This window comes from Pristis pectinata, chromosome 1 (genome assembly GCF_009764475.1).
Source record: "Pristis pectinata isolate sPriPec2 chromosome 1, sPriPec2.1.pri, whole genome shotgun sequence".
NCBI lineage: Eukaryota > Metazoa > Chordata > Chondrichthyes > Rhinopristiformes > Pristidae > Pristis > Pristis pectinata.
Genome location: NC_067405.1, coordinates 81,678,168 through 81,696,117, shown reverse-complemented (window position 1 = coordinate 81,696,117; position 17,950 = coordinate 81,678,168). Strand labels below are relative to the sequence as shown.

At 50.0% G+C, this 17,950-nt stretch overlaps 1 protein-coding gene across 1 annotated transcript in view; it reads left to right on the top strand.

Annotated features, from left to right (window-relative positions):
- LOC127570745 (zinc finger protein 106-like) overlaps positions 1-17,950 on the top strand; it is an 80,647-nt gene that overhangs the window by 50,909 nt on the left and 11,788 nt on the right. The window contains 10 exon segments of the mRNA XM_052016547.1: positions 2-132; positions 134-164; positions 167-212; positions 1,201-1,600; positions 1,603-1,881; positions 4,613-4,682; positions 5,320-5,474; positions 11,935-11,995; positions 12,949-13,314; positions 16,688-17,495. Coding sequence (XP_051872507.1) covers positions 2-132; positions 134-164; positions 167-212; positions 1,201-1,600; positions 1,603-1,881; positions 4,613-4,682; positions 5,320-5,474; positions 11,935-11,995; positions 12,949-13,314; positions 16,688-17,495 — 2,347 coding nt within the window.

Below are 17,950 nucleotides of genomic sequence, written 5' to 3'. Positions count from 1 at the left end.
CGGCCTGGCACTCACATCCCTGAGCCCAACCTCAACATTGCCCGCCGAATCCGGAGCATAGGAAGTCAGAGGAAAAGTGAATCAGAGAAAGAATCTGGTCTGAAACCAACTGTACGTCAGCTGCTGAATGTGGTCCCGGCATCACGTCAATTGGGATCAAGTTATACGCAAGTTGCTAAAAAGAAGCAGGAACTTGGCAAGGGTTTACCAAGGTCAGTAAGGAAAGATTTTGTTTTCTCTTGAAGTGAAATAGTGCTGTGGAATCTTTTCAATGCAGCTGTGAGAGTAGGTCTTGTGTTAAAATCTCATTCCAATAGTGTTGTCTCTACCATTTTACCAAGGATTGCCCCTTTCCTCTGTGCCCCCCCCCCCCCCCCCCCCCCCCCCCCCCCCCCCCCCCCCCCCCCCCCCCCCCCCCCCCCCCCCCCCCCCCCCCCCCCCCCCCCCCCCCACTGCAATGTTAGCTGAGGGCTTTGAGGGTTTTGTGTTCAGCCTCTGGAATGGATTTGAACCCACAAGTCTTCGGACTTGGGTGAAAGTATGACGCACTAAGTCACAGTCGACACCTTGGCAATCCCTGCGGGTCTTGTTTTGGTCCAGTGACTCAATGCATGGATGTGCAGAGGGTGAAGCCTGCTGCTCACTGGTTGGGTGCAGTGAGATGAACTACGGGCAAGTATTGGCTGAGAGTGAGAGTGGGATCTCTGCCGTGAGCACACCTATGGAGAAAGTGGGGGCACAAAATGTGTGGGTAAGTTGGCAAGTTTACTGCCCATAAACAAGAATGTGGAAGCCCTTAGAATGTGTTTGTGTGGGGTGGAAGTTGATTTCGGGTTGAAGGGCTGTTATTAGTTTCTGGACTCCATGAACTTTGTGGAACTTTTGATTACCAGCAAACTGCCATTTTAACCCAGAACTCGTATTTTTTTTTACCTTTGTGAGCTTATTTCCAACTGGAAGCTGGCCTTGGCCCCCTGTTGGGTCCCACCATTCCCACCACCCCCACCAAGGTTGCAGGGGGATCTTTTGGTGGGACATGTTTGGAGTAACCAGTGCAGTAGTGCATGGAGTGCCTCCACACATGGCTATGCATTGTCTTGCTGTGGGTTGGGCTTTATTCATGGTTAAGACAGCTCCTAACCAGCCTGCCTGTGGAGTTGGCTCTGCTTTGTCTTGACACATTTATGGTTCTATTTCCAGGTTTGGGATTGAGATGGTTCCTTCAGTGCAAACCAGCTTGGAGGCTCTGGAGCTGGATGAGGAAGAAAACCTCTCTTCGCTGGAAGGCTTTCAGTGGGAGGGAATCTCTAGTACTCCAGTCGGAACCATCCGGAAGCGCAGCCTCTCTGAAAGCAGTGTGGTCACAGACAAACGATCAATTTACAACCTGTTTGGCGACGACTCGAAACGTCTGGAGGGGGACAGGGCTAAGGAACATGCTCCCAGCATTCCAAGTAGCAAGTTACCTCCATTACCTCCAGGACCAAACACTTCGATCTGTCAGGTGAAAAGGGCTGCCCGCGATAGCCCCGCCCTCCCAGAAATACTCCAGGTTGGCAGCACTGGTGACAGCTCCAGCTCTTCAACCCAGGCACTCCCCCCGTGAAGACGGAAGGAAGTTCAGACTCACTGCTTGGATTTAACAGCGTCCCTGTGAAGAACAGTGGGCTGGGGAAGGGGTCCGTCCTTTCTACCAGTGATGGCTCTTGTCGACAGGACACTCTTGAAGCAGAAGGGGATTGCGAGGTGCTTGCCCAGCAGAGTTCCTCTGGTGCTGTGCAGGGTTCCATTGCAGCAGATGGTGCCACTGATAGCAGCTACACATCTGGCGGTGAACTCAATGACACCCAAGTGCTGGGCAAGAGAAGAAGAGCAACAGCGGTAAGTGATCATTCAGTACATAGGAATACTTCAAGTACACAGTGCTGCCCTTGTAAGCCTCTGCCATCACCTCCTCTCATTGCGTTCTATCAATGTTTCCCCCTTAAATTTAAATACAAGCATGCTCTTCACTGTATCTACTCAAAATTACATCAAATTCTACTTTCTGAATATGGTCTGATTAAAGATGTTTCCCCATTGCTGCCTCATTAGTCACATCACTTTTGAGGTTCTTTGTATCAAGTGCATTCTTACCCAATTACCAATTTAGTTGTTCTTCTACCCACTCGAAGCCCACCCAATCCTCACTTACTCCCTGAGGTTTTTTCTTGAGAAGGAATGGATGCCACGTAATGACTTGAATGAGGGGGTAGAAAGGTGGGTTAGCAAGTTTGCAGACGACACAAAGGTTGGTGGTGTTGTGGATAGTGTGGAGGACTGTTGAAGATTGCAGAGGGATATTGATAGGATGCAGAGCTGGGCTGAGAAGTGGCAGATGGAGTTCAATCCGGAGAAGTGCGAGGTGGTACACTTTGGAAGGACAAACTCCAAGGCAGAGTACAAGGTTAATGGCAGGATACTGGGTAGTGTGGAGGAGCAGAGGGATCTGGGGGTTCATATCCACAGATCACCGAAAGTTGCCTCACAGATGGATAAGGTAGTTAAGAAAGCTTATGGGATGTTAGCTTTCATAAGTCGCGGGATCGAGTTTAAGAGCCGTGAGGTAATGATGCAGCTCTACAAAACTCTGGTTAGACCACACTTGGAGTACTGTGTCCAGTTCTGGTCGCCTCATTATAGGAAGGATGTGGAAGCATTGGAAAGGGTGCAGAGGAGATTTATCAGGATGCTGCCTGGTTTGGAGAGTATGGATTATGAGGAGAGACTAAGGGAGCTAGAGCTTTACTCTTTGGAGAGGAGGAGGATGAGGGGAGACATGATAGAGGTCTACAAAATATTAAGAGGAATGGACAGAGTAGACAGCCAGCGCCTCTTTCCCAGGGCACCAATGCTCAATACAAGAGGGCATGGCAAGAGGGCAAAGTAATGGGTGGGAAGTTCAAGGGAGAGGTCAGAGGGAGGTTTTTCACCCAAAGAGTGGTTGGTGCATGGAATGCGCTGCCTGGAGTGGTGGTGGAGGCAGATACATTGGTCAAATTCAAGAGATTGTTAGATAAGCATATGGAGGAATTTAAAATATGGGGATATGTGGGAGGAAGGGGTTAGATAGTCTTACGCGAGGTTTAAAGGTCGGCACAACATGGTGGGCTGAAGGGCCTGTATTGTGCTGTACTGTTCTATGATAACTTTTGCTTCATTATCTAAGTAGATTTAAACAGAATATGGTAGCGTGGCAGTTTTTATTTCTTCTAGTAATCCAGGAGCTTGGTTGGGAGACACATTGGGCCAATTTCTGTGCTGTGTAACTCTAGCAGAGTTGTACAGTGCAGAAACAGGCCCTTTGGCTCACCACGTTGACGCTAACCATCATGCCTATTCATACAAAGTCCCACTTGCTTGCATTAATTCCATTTTCCTCCATGCCTTGCTCATTCATGTACCTGTCCAGATGCCTCTTAAATGTTGTTGCTGTTCATGCCTCCTCTGGCAGCTCATTCCAGATACCAACTACGGTGTGGTGTTTACCCTTCACATCCTTTTTGAACTTCCTCCTTCTCACGTTACACCTCTGCCCTCCAGATTTGGCCCATCTACCCTATCTATGCCTCTCATTATTTTATATACCTCTATCATGTCACCTTCCAGTCTCCAGGGAAAATAGACTCAGCTTATCCAATCTCTTTGATAACTCAAACTCTCCAATCCAGACAACATCCTTGTGAATCTTTTCTGCACCCTCTCTAGCTTCATCACATCCTTACTATGATGTGGAGACTAGAACTGCACACAATACAAGTGTGGCTTAACCAATGTTTTGTACAACTGCAACATGATGTCCCAACCCTTGGACTCAGTGCCTTAGCCAATGAAGGCAAGCATGCCACACATTATCCTCACCATACTGTCTACTTTTGTTCTCATTTTCAGGAAACAGTCTCTCTGTTCAACAGCACTCCCTAGACAGAATATGAGTTTGTCCCATCCATGGGATTTTATGAATTATTGACCAGCAAGAATGATTATCAAACTGGATTATTGTAAAATCCCAAATGGTTCACCATTGCCTCTTTGATATCCTTGCCCCATCTGGTCTCTGTCTCCATTCCCACATGAATGTAGTTGACTTTTAACTGCCCAGTGAAAGCAGTGATCCATGAAGGTACTGTACTTGGCCATTTATTTAGGATAACTGGGGATGGACACTGAATGACAGCCTGGCCAGTGACACCTTCATCCTGAAATGTGGTACTGGGCCAGTTGTTAATACTATCTGACCCTCATGGACAGTTCCCAAGCTGCTTTGTGTTCTTCATTGAACATGTTAAGTAATCTGGATTCCAGGCCTCAGCAAAGCCAGAACCTGTTCCCACAATTCCATGTTTTATGGCAGGAGTTGGGAGCAAACATAAACCCCAGTTGATCATTTTCTAGCTGCTAACTCTTAAATCTGGGCTAAGTTCAGCTAACTCGGGTCAGCATCTGAGATGGGTCCTTCCAGTCTGTTCATGTTGCATTTGACAATGTTAGTGGTTGAACCAGGGTACATAGTTGAATCGTCAGTGTGCTGACTGCTGTTCACATATGACCCAGCCACGCTGTCTTTCTGTAGGATGGTCTGTCTCCAGAACTCCCTGGTTTGGAGAGAAAGAATAAGAGGAGAAAGATCAAGAGTAAAAGAGGTAAGTGGACTACATGTTCTGGTTCCGGTCATTTGGATACCACAGTCACAGTCCTGTCTGATCCTTGAGAGCAACGGCACTTGCATCAAATTTTCTTACCTCTCCTCAGGTGAACATTTAGTGGGGAATATTTCTGGCCAACTTTCCCTCCATCTGCTCCTGCTCTGTGAGTCTTGTTAATGGTGGGACACCTCCCTACAGCGTGAGCTTCCCGAGTGGTGAATTCTTCCCCCCCCCCCACTGAGTTGCCAAGAGTCTTTGATGCTACCTTGGAACATTTTCACTAAAGTTCTGACTAACCATTTTCCTTTCCTGACCCCTGTGCTAGATTACATTGTAAATATTGCCCTCTTCCAAATCGCCAGGATCTGCATTCAGAACTACCAGCATTCCATTCTCAGTGTAAATCAGTAGTTAACCCACAGCTAGAGAACTGCTCACAGTTCCAGTGAGAAGACTAGAACCAGTACAGAGGACAATTACAAAAGAGGGAACAGTATGTATTGGGGCTGTTGGACACCAAGCAGGCGTTGAGCTAGTTTATGTTCATTGCATGCTAGTGTTGCTTGTATTACAAGTAAACTGTGTGCCATGTTAAATTATGCCAGTGTCCAACATGTAAAGCACTTGATTCCAGAAAGGAACCAGCTGGACCAATTGTTGAGCATCTCACTGCGTGAGGACGAGCTGAATAAAACAAGCCAAGGATTAGATGGAAACCTGCTGCAGGCTCGAGCTGCTCTCCAAGCTGCGTATGTAGAGGTTCAGAAGTTGCTGCTGCTTAAACAACAGGTAATGTCAGTGTAACACCACGGGGATGAGGTCTAGATGAGATATGACATTTTGATGGGTAGGTATGAAATGGTGTGTAAGAGGAGTCTTGTGTTCTCTCATGCTCTCCAATGCCAAGTCATAGAATCATGCTGCACAGAAACAGTCCCTTCAGCCCATCAAGTCCATGCTGACCATTATGTACCCATCTATATTAATCCTAATTACTAACCCCGTCTGTGGCCGCCTTTGCCTTGGCGATTCAGATGTTTATCTAGATGCTTTTTAAACATTGTGAGAGTCTCTGCCTCCACCACCTCCTCAGGCAGTGTGTTCCAGATTGCAACCACCCTCTGGGTGGAAAAGTTCTTGCTCTGATTCCCTCACACCTCTTAACCTTCCTAAATCTATGCCCTCCAGTTTTAGATACTTCTAATAAGGGGAAGGTTTCCTACCATCTATCTATGCCCTGCATAATTTTGTACACCTGTTGTGAAATGGATTCAAGGTCTCAGAAGGCAAGGACTCAACACAGTCCGGAGAGGAATGATTTATTTACAGAAGACGAACATGGGAAAACAGTAACAGGGATAACACACACACGCATAGTTTATAGCGAGCATGGGAAAATCACAACGGGTAAAATACACACACACACAAACTAATTAGAGGCAATCAAGGAAAAACAATACAATACCCGCCACCCCTTGACTCAGTGCAGGCTCGGCTCCAGGCTACCAGGGACGCTAACTAAAATGCTCCCAACCCTTTTAACAGTGCACACCTCACCAACAATTTCTCCAGCGCTGTTCCACGGTCCTCAGCCTGGAATGAAGCAGGGTGATTCCCTCAGAGCGGACAGAGAGCTGAGCACATGTGGCACTCTTTATAGGGCTGGGGGGGGGGTCCTGCCCAGGTAATTTAAAAAGGCCAATGACCTGGTGCCAGCAAGGACTAATTGATTACAAAGGCCAGTGGTCAGGTGTGTGCTGATGGGTGGGGCAGGGCCAAACCTTGATTGGCAGTAGTGTGTCTTCAGACCAGGTAGGGGGCAGTGCTGTCACGACAGCCATGACCCTCCACAATACAATGCACCCCTCGGAAGTCACACCACTCGCCAATCATGGTAATAACTATTCCTAAGCCTAAAACTATATGTCAGGATACAATACTAATGAAAGGCAGATGTGCTGTTGATAACCTGGCAAGCACAGCATAATATACAGACAGCAATAACAACGAGAGTGAGAGCAGTTGCCCAGTGGATGACAGTTGCCCACCATCCCCCCAGAGACCCAAACAGCCACCAGTTTCCCCATGAGGTGTCGTGCTGGAGGTGCTGGTCCCTCGCTTTTTGAATTTTAGCCACCGAATCCCGAATGTGAGCGGCCAAGTGGGTGATGTTCCTTGACTCATCAGGGATAAATGTGCAGCACTCCTTTCCAGTCACTGCACAGGTTCCACCATCTGCAGCGAGTAGGTAATCCAGGGCCATTCGATTCTGCAGGGCGACCATCCTGACGGCTATCAACTCAGCTGCTGTTTGCGTCAGGGCGTCTTTGGTGTGTTGCAGTGCCACTGCCGTTTCGTTGGCCAGCATCTCGAGCATGACCTCACGGGACAATCGGGCTATGTCATACCTGGGAAAGGCTATCATCCAAAACCTCTCCGCCTCCGTAATGGCCCTCTTGTCCCGGTGGCTGCTGTATGCCAGGTGCTCCCCAAGGTCATCTCGGGTGTGGGTGTAGGGCACCACAAATGCTGGAAAGCAGCAACCGTACCAGCTCGCAGGGAGCCACGGGTAGGCACAGTGGCTGCAAATCCAGTGGGTCCCATTCAAAGTCCAGGGAGCCCCCAGCTTAGTGGCACAATCGACAGTGGTCACTGGGGCACCCAGGTACCAGTTTCACTCACAGTCGCTGTGACTGACTGAAATGGTGGAACCCTGCTCATTCGGGAGCCTGCACCAGCATTCCTTAGGTCTGCTCACTGACTGTGGAACAACCCTGAGAATTGGGACTCGGGTGGAGGTCAAATTGAAGGGAGGGAAATACCATTTCCTGAAACACCCACCCCACTGGGGGTCACTAGAAGAGATGTTATGTAGTGGTGAGGGGAGTGGTGGGGGACTGCCATGCGGAAACAGATATGCCAAAACCCACAGGAGTGAAAAGTCTATGTAAACAGTTCATCTGAAAGTCATCCAGCAGGATCGGCAGAGCTTCATCAGTATGTGCTGGGGTTCGCACGCAAATCCAGCAGTTGGATCTTTTAGTGGTGCTAGCAAATTCATAAGCAACTCTGCGCCCTTGGATCTTCTGCCAGAGGCTCCATTCAGCGACGGTCTCACTAGCCGAGACCTGTAATTCAAAAGGGACACCTGCCTGGCGGGGAGCAAGTGGCAGTGCTTGTTCAACAGCTTGCTTTGCTGTTTCAAAAGCCGCCTGTTGTTCGGATCCCCAAAAGAATGTGGCTTTCTTACAGGAGATTAAACCGTGGCAGATAGTGGGGCTGTGAATATCTAAATCCACCACTGCATACCAACGCTTGTCTGGGCGCCCCACAATGTCCTCCACTGGGGTGACTACGTCGGGCACGGTGGCAGTGAGTTGGGGGTGGGGTGGGGGCAGACTTGTGGAGGTGTCTGTAGTCCGTCGTCATGCGCCATGTCCCCATTCTTTTGCGGACAGGCCAGACGGGACTATTGAAGGGAGAGCCTGCGGGTCTAATGACGCCATCCCACAGTAGGGCTTGGGCGGCCTCAGTGATATCTTGGTGTCCCCCTGGTGCTCTGTACTGTCAGCTACAGATGACCTTGGAGGGAGGGGGGACATCAACTGGTTCCTGTTTGGCTGTCCCAACTATGACACCGAACGTAAACTTGCCCCTGTTAGTATTGGAGGGACTGTCCCTCTAAAACATTGATTCCCAGAATGCATTCAGGCAAAACCGCTATCACACTGTTATGGGTCGAGGAGGTTGGTTCCCGATGGCCATGCGGATCGTGACTTCCCTCACAGGTAAAGAGGAACCCCCCACCAACCTCTCTATTTGTAGGATGATGGTGTGTTGGGCACCCGTGTCAACTAGTGCCATCCACCTCTGTATGTTCCCCTTCCCCAATGTACAGCTACGGGTATATGTGGTCTCAGGTCTCCCGGACAGGAGAGGGCGATGGAACAAATGTGCTGGGACCCCTGGCCTTCATCCTGTGGGAGGAGGGTGGAGGTCTGCCACCCCGTGGGTGAAGGTTCCTGCTGGCAGAGATGGGCCATTTCCTGTCTCAGCAGGTGCCGGAGCTCAGCCTTGAGGGCAGGAGAGACTGTTTTGAGTGGCGGAGGGGCAGAGGCAGTGTCGGCGAGGGCAGCCCACGTGGTCTGGAGGTTGAGGGCGCCCTCTGTGTCGGGCTTGAGCCCAGGGTGGTTGTGGGTTTTCCCCGGCTAGATTTCCCCCCACAAAGCTCTTTCCACAGCACATAAATGGCGGAGGTCAGGATCCCATTTATGCTGGCACGGTCCACCCCTGCACGCAGCAGGTCCAAGTATAGTCGTTTGCACGTAAAACGAGGGGTTGTGTCTCCAGCCCTCATCTTTGCCCTACGGACTTGGGTGGGCGCTCCCCACTGCAAGTACTCTAGCCCTTCCAGGTGGATGATGGCGTCCCGCATGGTTTTCCCATTAGCCGGTCCCATGAGGGGCAGGACCACTGGCCTCAAATCGGGGCACACGGTGGTGACCAGGTATCCCGCTAGTGCGCTGGTCACCCTGGTACTTTCTGAAAAGTTGCAATCGCGGGCTCCCTCGTAAATGCCGTTCACCTGCGCCCTAATGACCCTGGTGCCCTCACTGACCATGTTCCATTGTGGTCGCCCATATAAATCCCACTCAAGAAGGGTAGGGTACCGGACCCTTACGGCGGTCACTACCCAATCCCACGGGGTAGTGCCATCCCCGATCCCTTCCTGTGGCGCCCGTAGGGCATTGTTAACACTCTGCTGGTTGGACAAGCTCCCCAGGGCGCTCACTTTCTGGTGAGAGAGGCTCACGTTGGGGACCCCCTCATCCCACAGTCGGAGCAGCCATGCAGCCAGCTGGGTCAGCTCCTTGGTTGAGAAATCCCGGGTCTCCGTAGTCTCAGAGGGACCACGGGCACTTTCCCCCGAAGGGTCCTCTTCCTTATTCCCCTCCCTTCTGTGGCTAACCTGGAACCGTGTGGTGACGGGTCACGCATGCACGGGTCCTGGTGCGTAGGGGGGAGGGCGGGTGTGATGAGACCCATGCTCCTCGGGCACCCCCTGCTTGTCATTATCCACCCATATATCCCCATCCCCCAGCCATGTATCCAGCTTGTCGCCACGCTGGACCAGGGCTCGAATTTTGAGCAGGCAGCCCCGGCTGCATTTGGATCAGCCTGCAAGCGACCTCAGTACCTCTGGCCTCAAGGTCGTTGGCTCGGGTCTGGGCAGCCTGGACTGCCTCCTGCAGCACACAGCAGCGCTGCTGGAGCACCTCTATCTCTGTCTTTTTGGTGACACATATCTTGTATCTGGCCAGTAATCCTGACCTGGCATCTCAGGAGGGACGCAAACAACCAGAGAGCACCCCTTTGACTCCCCTTAGCCTTGGGGAATCCCAACTTCTGGAGGAGGGAGACCACATGGTGCCCCATTTTCTCACCACGGGGGGTCTAACTGCTCGGCCCAGTCCACTGGTTTACAGTGGTCCACTAGTATGCTGGCCAAGCTCCCAAATCCCTCCCTCTCGTCGGTCCACCTGGGAATCCTATCCTTGGTGCCTGCACTGGCTTTCTTGCCCCTGTTCCAGAACATCCCTTCCCGCGTCTTCTGTTCAGCCAAGACCTTTGAGACCCTGCTCACTGCGCCAAATGTTGTGAAACAGATTCGAGGTCTCAGAAGGCAAGGACTCTGAACATAGTCTGGAGAGGAATGATTTATTTACAAAAGGTGAATGTGGGAAAATGGCAACGGGGATAACACACACACACACACACAGTTTATAGCGAGCATGGGAAAATTGCAACGGGTAAAATACACACACAATGAATTAGGTACAGACAATCAAGGAAAAACAATACGATACCCGCCACCCCTTGACCCAGTGCAGGCACAGCCTATGCTACTAGGGACACTAATTAAAATGTTCCCAACCCTTTTGACAGTTCACACCTCACCAACGATTTCTCCAGCACCGTTCCACGGTCCTCAGCCTGGAATGAAGCAGAGTGACTCCCTCAGAGTGGACAGAGAACTGAGCACATGTGGCACTCTTTATAGTGCTGGAGGGTGGGGGGGTCCTGCCCAGGTAATTTAAAAAGGCCAATGGCCCAGTGCCAGCAAAGACTAATCGATCACAAAGGTCAGGTGTGCGCTGATGGGTGGGGTGGGGCCAAACCTTGATTGGCAGTGGTGTGTCTTCTGACCAGGTAGGGGACAGTGCTGTCATCTGGCCAGGTGGGGCAGTGCTGCCACGTGACAGCCATGACCCTCCACAATACAACACCTCTATCAAGTCACCCCTCAGCCTTCTCTGCTCTGTGAGCAAACAGACCCAGCCTCTCCAGTCTCTGCTCATAACTGAAGCATTTCATCCCAGGCAACATCCTGGTGAGTCTCCTCTACACCCTCTCCAGTGCAAACACATCCTTCCTATAGTGTAGGGACCAAAAGTACACACAATGCTCCATTTCTGGCCTAAACCAAATTTAATAAAGTTGTACCATAACCCTCCTGCTCTTATATTCTATGTCCTGGCTAATGAAGGCAAGTTTCCTGTACACTTTCTTCACCATCTGCCTCTGCTGCTGCCATCAGGGATCTATGGACTTGTACAACAAGGTCCATCTATTTCTCAATACCCCAGGACCCCATCAGTCATGGTGCATGTCCTACTCTTATTTGACTTCCGAAATTGCATCACTTCACACTTATCAGGATTAAATTCAATGTGCCATTTGATTAATATTGTCCTCCCTATCCACACCACCACCTCACTTAATGGTCAGCATAGACGTGGTGGGCCAAAGGGCCTCCTTTTGTGCTTGGAGTATAACCCTGACTACCAATTTTCCTGTCATCTGCAAACTAGCTGTTGATGCATCACATTTCCCACTTGCTGTTGTATGACTTCGGTATATCCCCATTCTTTGGAGATCCTGACTTCACACCTCTCCATACCAGGTTACCAATCACCCCTGCACGGTCTACCTGCATACAACATTATTGCACTCCATGGAGTGGACTTCAAGACCCTTACAGTGTGGCAGTTGTTGTAGAAAGAGAGGGAGACCTTCCCCAAAATCTGATAATGACTTCTTAAAAATGTCCCTATTCAATTTTAAAGTCTTTTCATTTCCTTTAACGTAGTTATTGTCTTCAGCTGCCCAGAGAAGTTCCTTAAGTCTCCAGCTCTCTGCAGACAATAGCTGTGCTGTAGTCATTCCATCCATTTTGTCTTCCACACAGATCACCCTGGAAATGAGCACACTAAGGACCAAGAGAATAGAAATCCTTCAAGGACTGCAAGGTCTGTTTCAAAGAGTTCGAGCCCGGTTTCCCTTCCCCATTTCATTCAGAGAATCTTCTCGGAATTATAGAGGTGCTGCTATCTGTTGTGGTCCTAAGCATTTGAGGAAGAGAGTGATTTCAGTCGTGGTTCAGTGAGGAGTAATTGTGAATGCAAATCCCACTCCGGAGCTTGAGCACGTATTCCGGGATGATGGTTGGAGGATATCTCAGGGTTCTGAGGAATGTCAGGACTGTGGACAAGGACGAGGAAGTGGAGAGAGTGTGTAGGAGCATGCCATACAGGGAACACCTCTGCCTGATGCAAAGTGGTACAGAGGGGGTTCCCAAGAGACAGCTTGTTGTGTGCCAGGGTCTGATGAGTGATTTCCCCTTGTCTGTGATCACTCCATATGAGCCCCTCGATGCCCGCTGTGCGGGGCTGCTGCATGCTTCACCATGAACCCTGGTGACTGCCCCACCATCTGGTCCATCCCACATCCAGCCGCCGCAGAGATTAGACCTTCCTCCTCCCAGTAAAGGACAGGCAGCTCCCTCAGAGCATGGCAGCTGATGCCTGCTGTGGGAACAGTGGGTCATCCAGAAGGCAGTGCCCCTTGGAAGGAAAACACATTGCCAGTGCATGCCAGCTGGGAGGATGCTGTACATACAGGTATCTGTGCAGGGTCTGAAGGTAGAGAGTCACCCCCTGGGTTTGAGCGCACACCGGCAACTGGCTGCACTCCTCAATTGGGAGACTTAGAACTGCGGCAGAGACCGAGGGTATCCCCTTTCTGCAGAAGAAATCCACTAGCTTCTTCTGGATTGTGCCATCAAAAGCAAGGGCGGAATGGTATGGATGGATACTACTGTTTTGGATATTACTATAATGGTTAATGTTAGTCATACTGATTGCAATGATAGCTGTCAACGGTACCTTCTGAACTTTGCTGACCGAGTCTCGTTGGTCTCCAGATTCCAGTGTTTCTTCTGGAGAGCGATTGATGCAGAGCCCAGCAACAGAAAACAGCAGTCTGCACAGAGGCACATGTGAGCTCAGCTTCCACATCCCCTTCTCACCCTTACTTAACCCACCTTCCTGCTCTGGCTCCAGCGCTGACCTGCATCCTCGGCTTGAAGCTGCCCCAGGTTTCCAGGCTGCTGCAGAGAATCCCTTGCCTGCCCTGTCAAACGCTTCCATTAAACAGGAACCTGCCTCTCCAAAGCGGACAGAGGAGAATGTGAAGATGTCGGTACCGCTGCACTTCGCTGGCCGGATGCTGAGTGACTGCCACGGTTCAGCCCTTCCCCGAACACTTTTCTCAGGAGCCCACTGTAAAGGTATCACTGAGGTTTAATCCAGCACCTTTCACATTATAGGAACGATCACATTTCAGAAGTAGTTTAGAAACAAAGAAAACCTACAGCACAATTCAGGCCCTTCGGCCCACAAAGCTGTGCCGAACATGTCCCTACCTTAGAAATTACTAGGCTTACCCATAGCCCTCTATTTTTCTAAGCTCCAAAAGTCTCTTAAAAGACCCTATCGTATCTGCCTCCATCACTGTTGCCGGCAGCCCATTCCACACACTCACCACTCTCTGAGTAAAAAGCTTACCCCTGACATCTCCTCTATACCTACTACCCAGCACCTTAAACCTGTGTCCTCTTGTGGCAACCATTTCAGCCCTGGAAAAAAGCCTCTGACTATCCACACAATCAATGCCTCTCATCATCTTATACACCTCTGTCAGGTCCCCCCTCATCCTTCATCACTCCAAGGAGAAAAGGCCGAGTTCCCTCAACCTGTTTTCATAAGGCATGCTCCCCAATCCAGGCAGCATCCTTGTAAATCTCTTCTGCACCCTTTCTATGGCTTCCACATCCTTCCTGTAGTGAGGCGACCAGAACTGAGCACAGTACTCCAAGTGGGGTCTGACCAGGGTCCTGTATAGCTGCAACATTACCTCTTGGCTCCTAAATTTAGTTCCACGATTGATGAAGGACAATACAGCATATGCCTTCTTAACCACAGAGTCAACCTGTGCAGCTGATTTGAGCGTCCTATGGACTTGGACCCCAAGATCTCTCTGATCCTCCACACTGCCAAGAGTTTTACCATTACTACTATATTCTGCCATCATATTTGACCTACCAAAATGAACCACTTCACATTTATCTGGGTTGAACTCCATCTGCCACTTCTCAGCCCAGTTTTGTATCCTACCTATGTCCCGCTGTAACCTCTGACAGCCCTCCACACTATACACAACACCTCCAACCTTTATGTCATCAGCAAACCCATCCCTCCACTTCCTCATCCAGGTAGTTTATAAAAATCACAAAGAGTAAGGGTCCCAGAACAGATCCCTGAGGTACACCACTGGTCACCGACCTCCATGCAGAATACGACCCATCAACAACCACTCTTTGCCTTCTGTGGGCCAGCCAGATCTGGATCCACAAAGCAATGTCCCCTTGGATCCCATGCCTTCTTACTTTCTCAATAAGCCTTGCATGGGGTACCTTATCAAATGCCTTGCTGAAATCCATATACAATACATCTACTGCTCTTCCCTCATCAATGTGTTTAGTCACCTCCTCAAAAAATTCAATCAGGCTCGTAAGGCAGGACCTGCCCTTGACAAAGCCATGCTTGAATATTCCTATCATATTATATCTCTCCAAATGTTCATAGATCCTGCCTCTCAGGATCTTCTCCATCAACTTACCAACCACTGAAGTAAGACTAGTCTATAATTTCCTGGGCTATCTCTACTCCCTTTCTTGAATAAGGGAACAACATCCACACCCTCTAATCCTCCGGAACATCTCCTGTCTCCATTGATGATGCAAAGATCATCGCCAGAGGCTCTGCAATCTTCTCCCTCACCTCCCACAGTAGCCTGGGGTACATCTCATCCGGTCCCAGCGACTTATCCAACTTGATGCTTTCCAAAAGTTCCAGCTCCTCCTCTTTCTTAATATCTACATGCTCAAGCTTTTCAGCCTGCTGCAAGTCCTCACTACAATCACCCAGATCTTCTTCCATAGTGAATACTGATGTAAAATATTCATTAAGTACCTCTGCTATTTCTTCCGGATCCATACACACTTTCCCACTGAGGCACTTGATAGGTCCTATTCATTCACGTCTTATCCCCTTGCTCTTCACATACTTGTAGAATGCCTTGGGGTTTTCCTTCATCCTGCCTGCCAAGGCCTTCTCATGGCCCCTTCTGGCTCTCCTAATTTCCTTCTTAAGCTCCTTCCTGTTAGCCTTATACTTTTCCAGATCTCTAACATTACCTAGCTCTCTGAACCTTTTCTAAGCTTGTCTGTTCGTTGTTGTTTTAATTTTCGTGCCAAACTAAATAAACTAATGACACCTAATCCCTTCTGCCTGCATATGGTCCATATTCCCTCCATTCTCTGCAGACTTATGTGCCTAACTAAGAGGTTAAGCACCTCTGTTGTATCTGCCTCCACCACCATCCCTGGCAGCGCATTCCAGGCAACTATTAGTCTGTGTTTTAAGAAAAAACCTCCTTGAACTTTCTCCCTCTCACCTTAAGTGCATGCCCTCTATAATTAGACATTTCGACCTAGGAAAAAGATACCAGCTGTCTACTCTTATGTCTCTTATAATCTAATAAATCACTATCAGGTCTCCCTTCGGCCTCTGCCGCTGCAGACAAAACAACCATTCTTTGACCTGTGATCCATGTAAACAACCTTCACTGCCCACATCATCAATAACCTTTGTAGCCTCCGCAAAAAACTCAATCAAGTTTGTAAGAATGATATAAAGTTTGTAAGTTTAAGAGTTTGTAAGAATGCTGCCTCCATTTCTGAAGCTCAAGGTATAAGCTGCTCTACCAGCCTGCCCTTCTGCATGAAAAGATTGACTCCACAGGTAGAACTGTGCTCTCTTTTCCTATAGCTGTTTTGGAATTGTACCTTGTCTTCGTTCTTCCTGTCAAATGATGCCCAGTAATGTTTTGGGATCTTTTGCTACCACTTGGTTGTTACTGGGGAAGCAGCCAGAACTGGAAACAGGAGACATGGGTTTAAATTCTCCACTGCCACAGTGGAATTCAAATTCAAGTAACTGAATGAAAGCCCAGCATTTAAAAAGGAGCTGGTGTCAGTAACAGCACCCACAGAACTATGAGTCTATCATAAAACCCATGGGTTCACTGATGTGCTCTGGGAAGAGTTAACCACACTGATATGCCTGTCCTTCCCATGTCTGGCCTGTATGTGACTCCAGGCACACCAGTGTGGTTGACTCTTCACCATCTCCTCTGTTCAGGGATAATTGGTGAGGGACAATAAATGGCAGCACCAGCAGGTATGCCCACGTTTCCAAACAAGTAATTAAAAGCAAGGATGAGGCCTTGGGTGTTCCCATTTTCAGTGCTGATGATGCCAGAGGTCTCCTCAGGTGCTGAGGTGCCACACTCAAGGGTTCCCTCTCTACACCTGTCCAGCTACGTGAAGGAGTGCCTTAAAATCTGCCTCGCCTGCAATAATTTTGCTCTAAAGAGCTGGCACATTCGATGGGCCAAATGACAGCCTGGCATGCTGTGATGATTCTCCAATTACAGGGGCATCGTGGAAGGCAACATAAGAAGTGAAAGTTACTGCTATTGATGCTTCCTCTCTCCTGTTTGCCACATGCGGGCTAACGTCTCCCATCCCCTTTCTGCAGGTGAAGTCACATCGGCTGGGTTCCCAATAATCACACTACCTTCATCTCTCCAGCACATGACTGAGAGCTTCCCACCACTGGGGCACGGAGGGCAGGGTGTTGTGATGCACCAGACCAGGGACCGCCATGCCAAAACTGGCACCACCACTCCTCCTGCATTTGGCCAGAGGTCGGGGGCTGAGACTGCAACACCTCAGCAAGGAGGATTATTTGCTGTGCCAGAGAACCGTGGCTCCCTGTTGACAGACAAGAGCCAGAAGGGCCCAAAGTTTCTGGGGAGAGAGGGTAAGGGTCGGGGAAGTGAGCTGCAGCAGGAGGTTGAGTCCTCCATAACTCCCTCCGAGAGTAAAAGCTCCAAGAAGAAGAAGAAATTCAGGAAGAAGAAGTCCCCTCGAGTGGCCCAAGCCGGGGAGAACAGTGACACAGAGCAGGACACTGAGCTCGTCCGACCTCAACGCAAGCTGAAGAACAAGAAGGTCGCCAAGGCAAAGGTCACGACCTCGACCCATCGAGGGTCAGACGAGCCCTTGGTGCCCAGGGCCAAAGGCTGTCAGAAAGGGGAGAGTGAGATGCGGAGCGCCTCCACAAACAGTGACTCCTCCGTCGAGCTTCTGGAAGTTAGCAACCCCAACTCGGAAGTGGTTGCTATTGAGTCTTTGGAATCGGGTAACGAGCAGCCTGACAGTCCGCCCAAGAGAGAGCAGGTGGTCGGGGCTCGAGGCAGCGCTGACCAGCTCAAGGCAGCATACGACGAGGTAACCTCGACCAGCGAGATAGGGACGAGTTGTGCTGATGTGGCCACCAGAAGGTGAGATATCCTGTGAAAAGCAAGCTCCCCTCACACCCAGAGTGTTTGGGTATCATCCTCAACTGGTTCACACCCCTCCACACCCCTCACCCCACTCCAGCCCTTCTGTCTCCAGCACTCACCAGTTATCTGTGCTCCTCCAGTATTGGCCTCCTGAACTGCTGGAGGTGGGGCCTTCAGCAGCTGTGGCTCAAAGCTCTGGGACCGCCACCCTCCTGTCAATCTCCCTCCCACTCAACCCTCACACCTTTCCCCTATCCCCTCTCTGTCTCAACCCTCCTGTCCACCTCCCTCCACCCTCCCTACCTTAACCCTCCTGTCTCTCTCCCCCTCCCCTCAGCTGTCAACCCACCTGTCACTCTCCCCACTCCTCCCTCCCCCCCTCCACTCAGCCTTTCCTCCCTTTGCACTCCCTGCATTGTGCCCCCAACACACCACATCTGGTACCCCCCCTT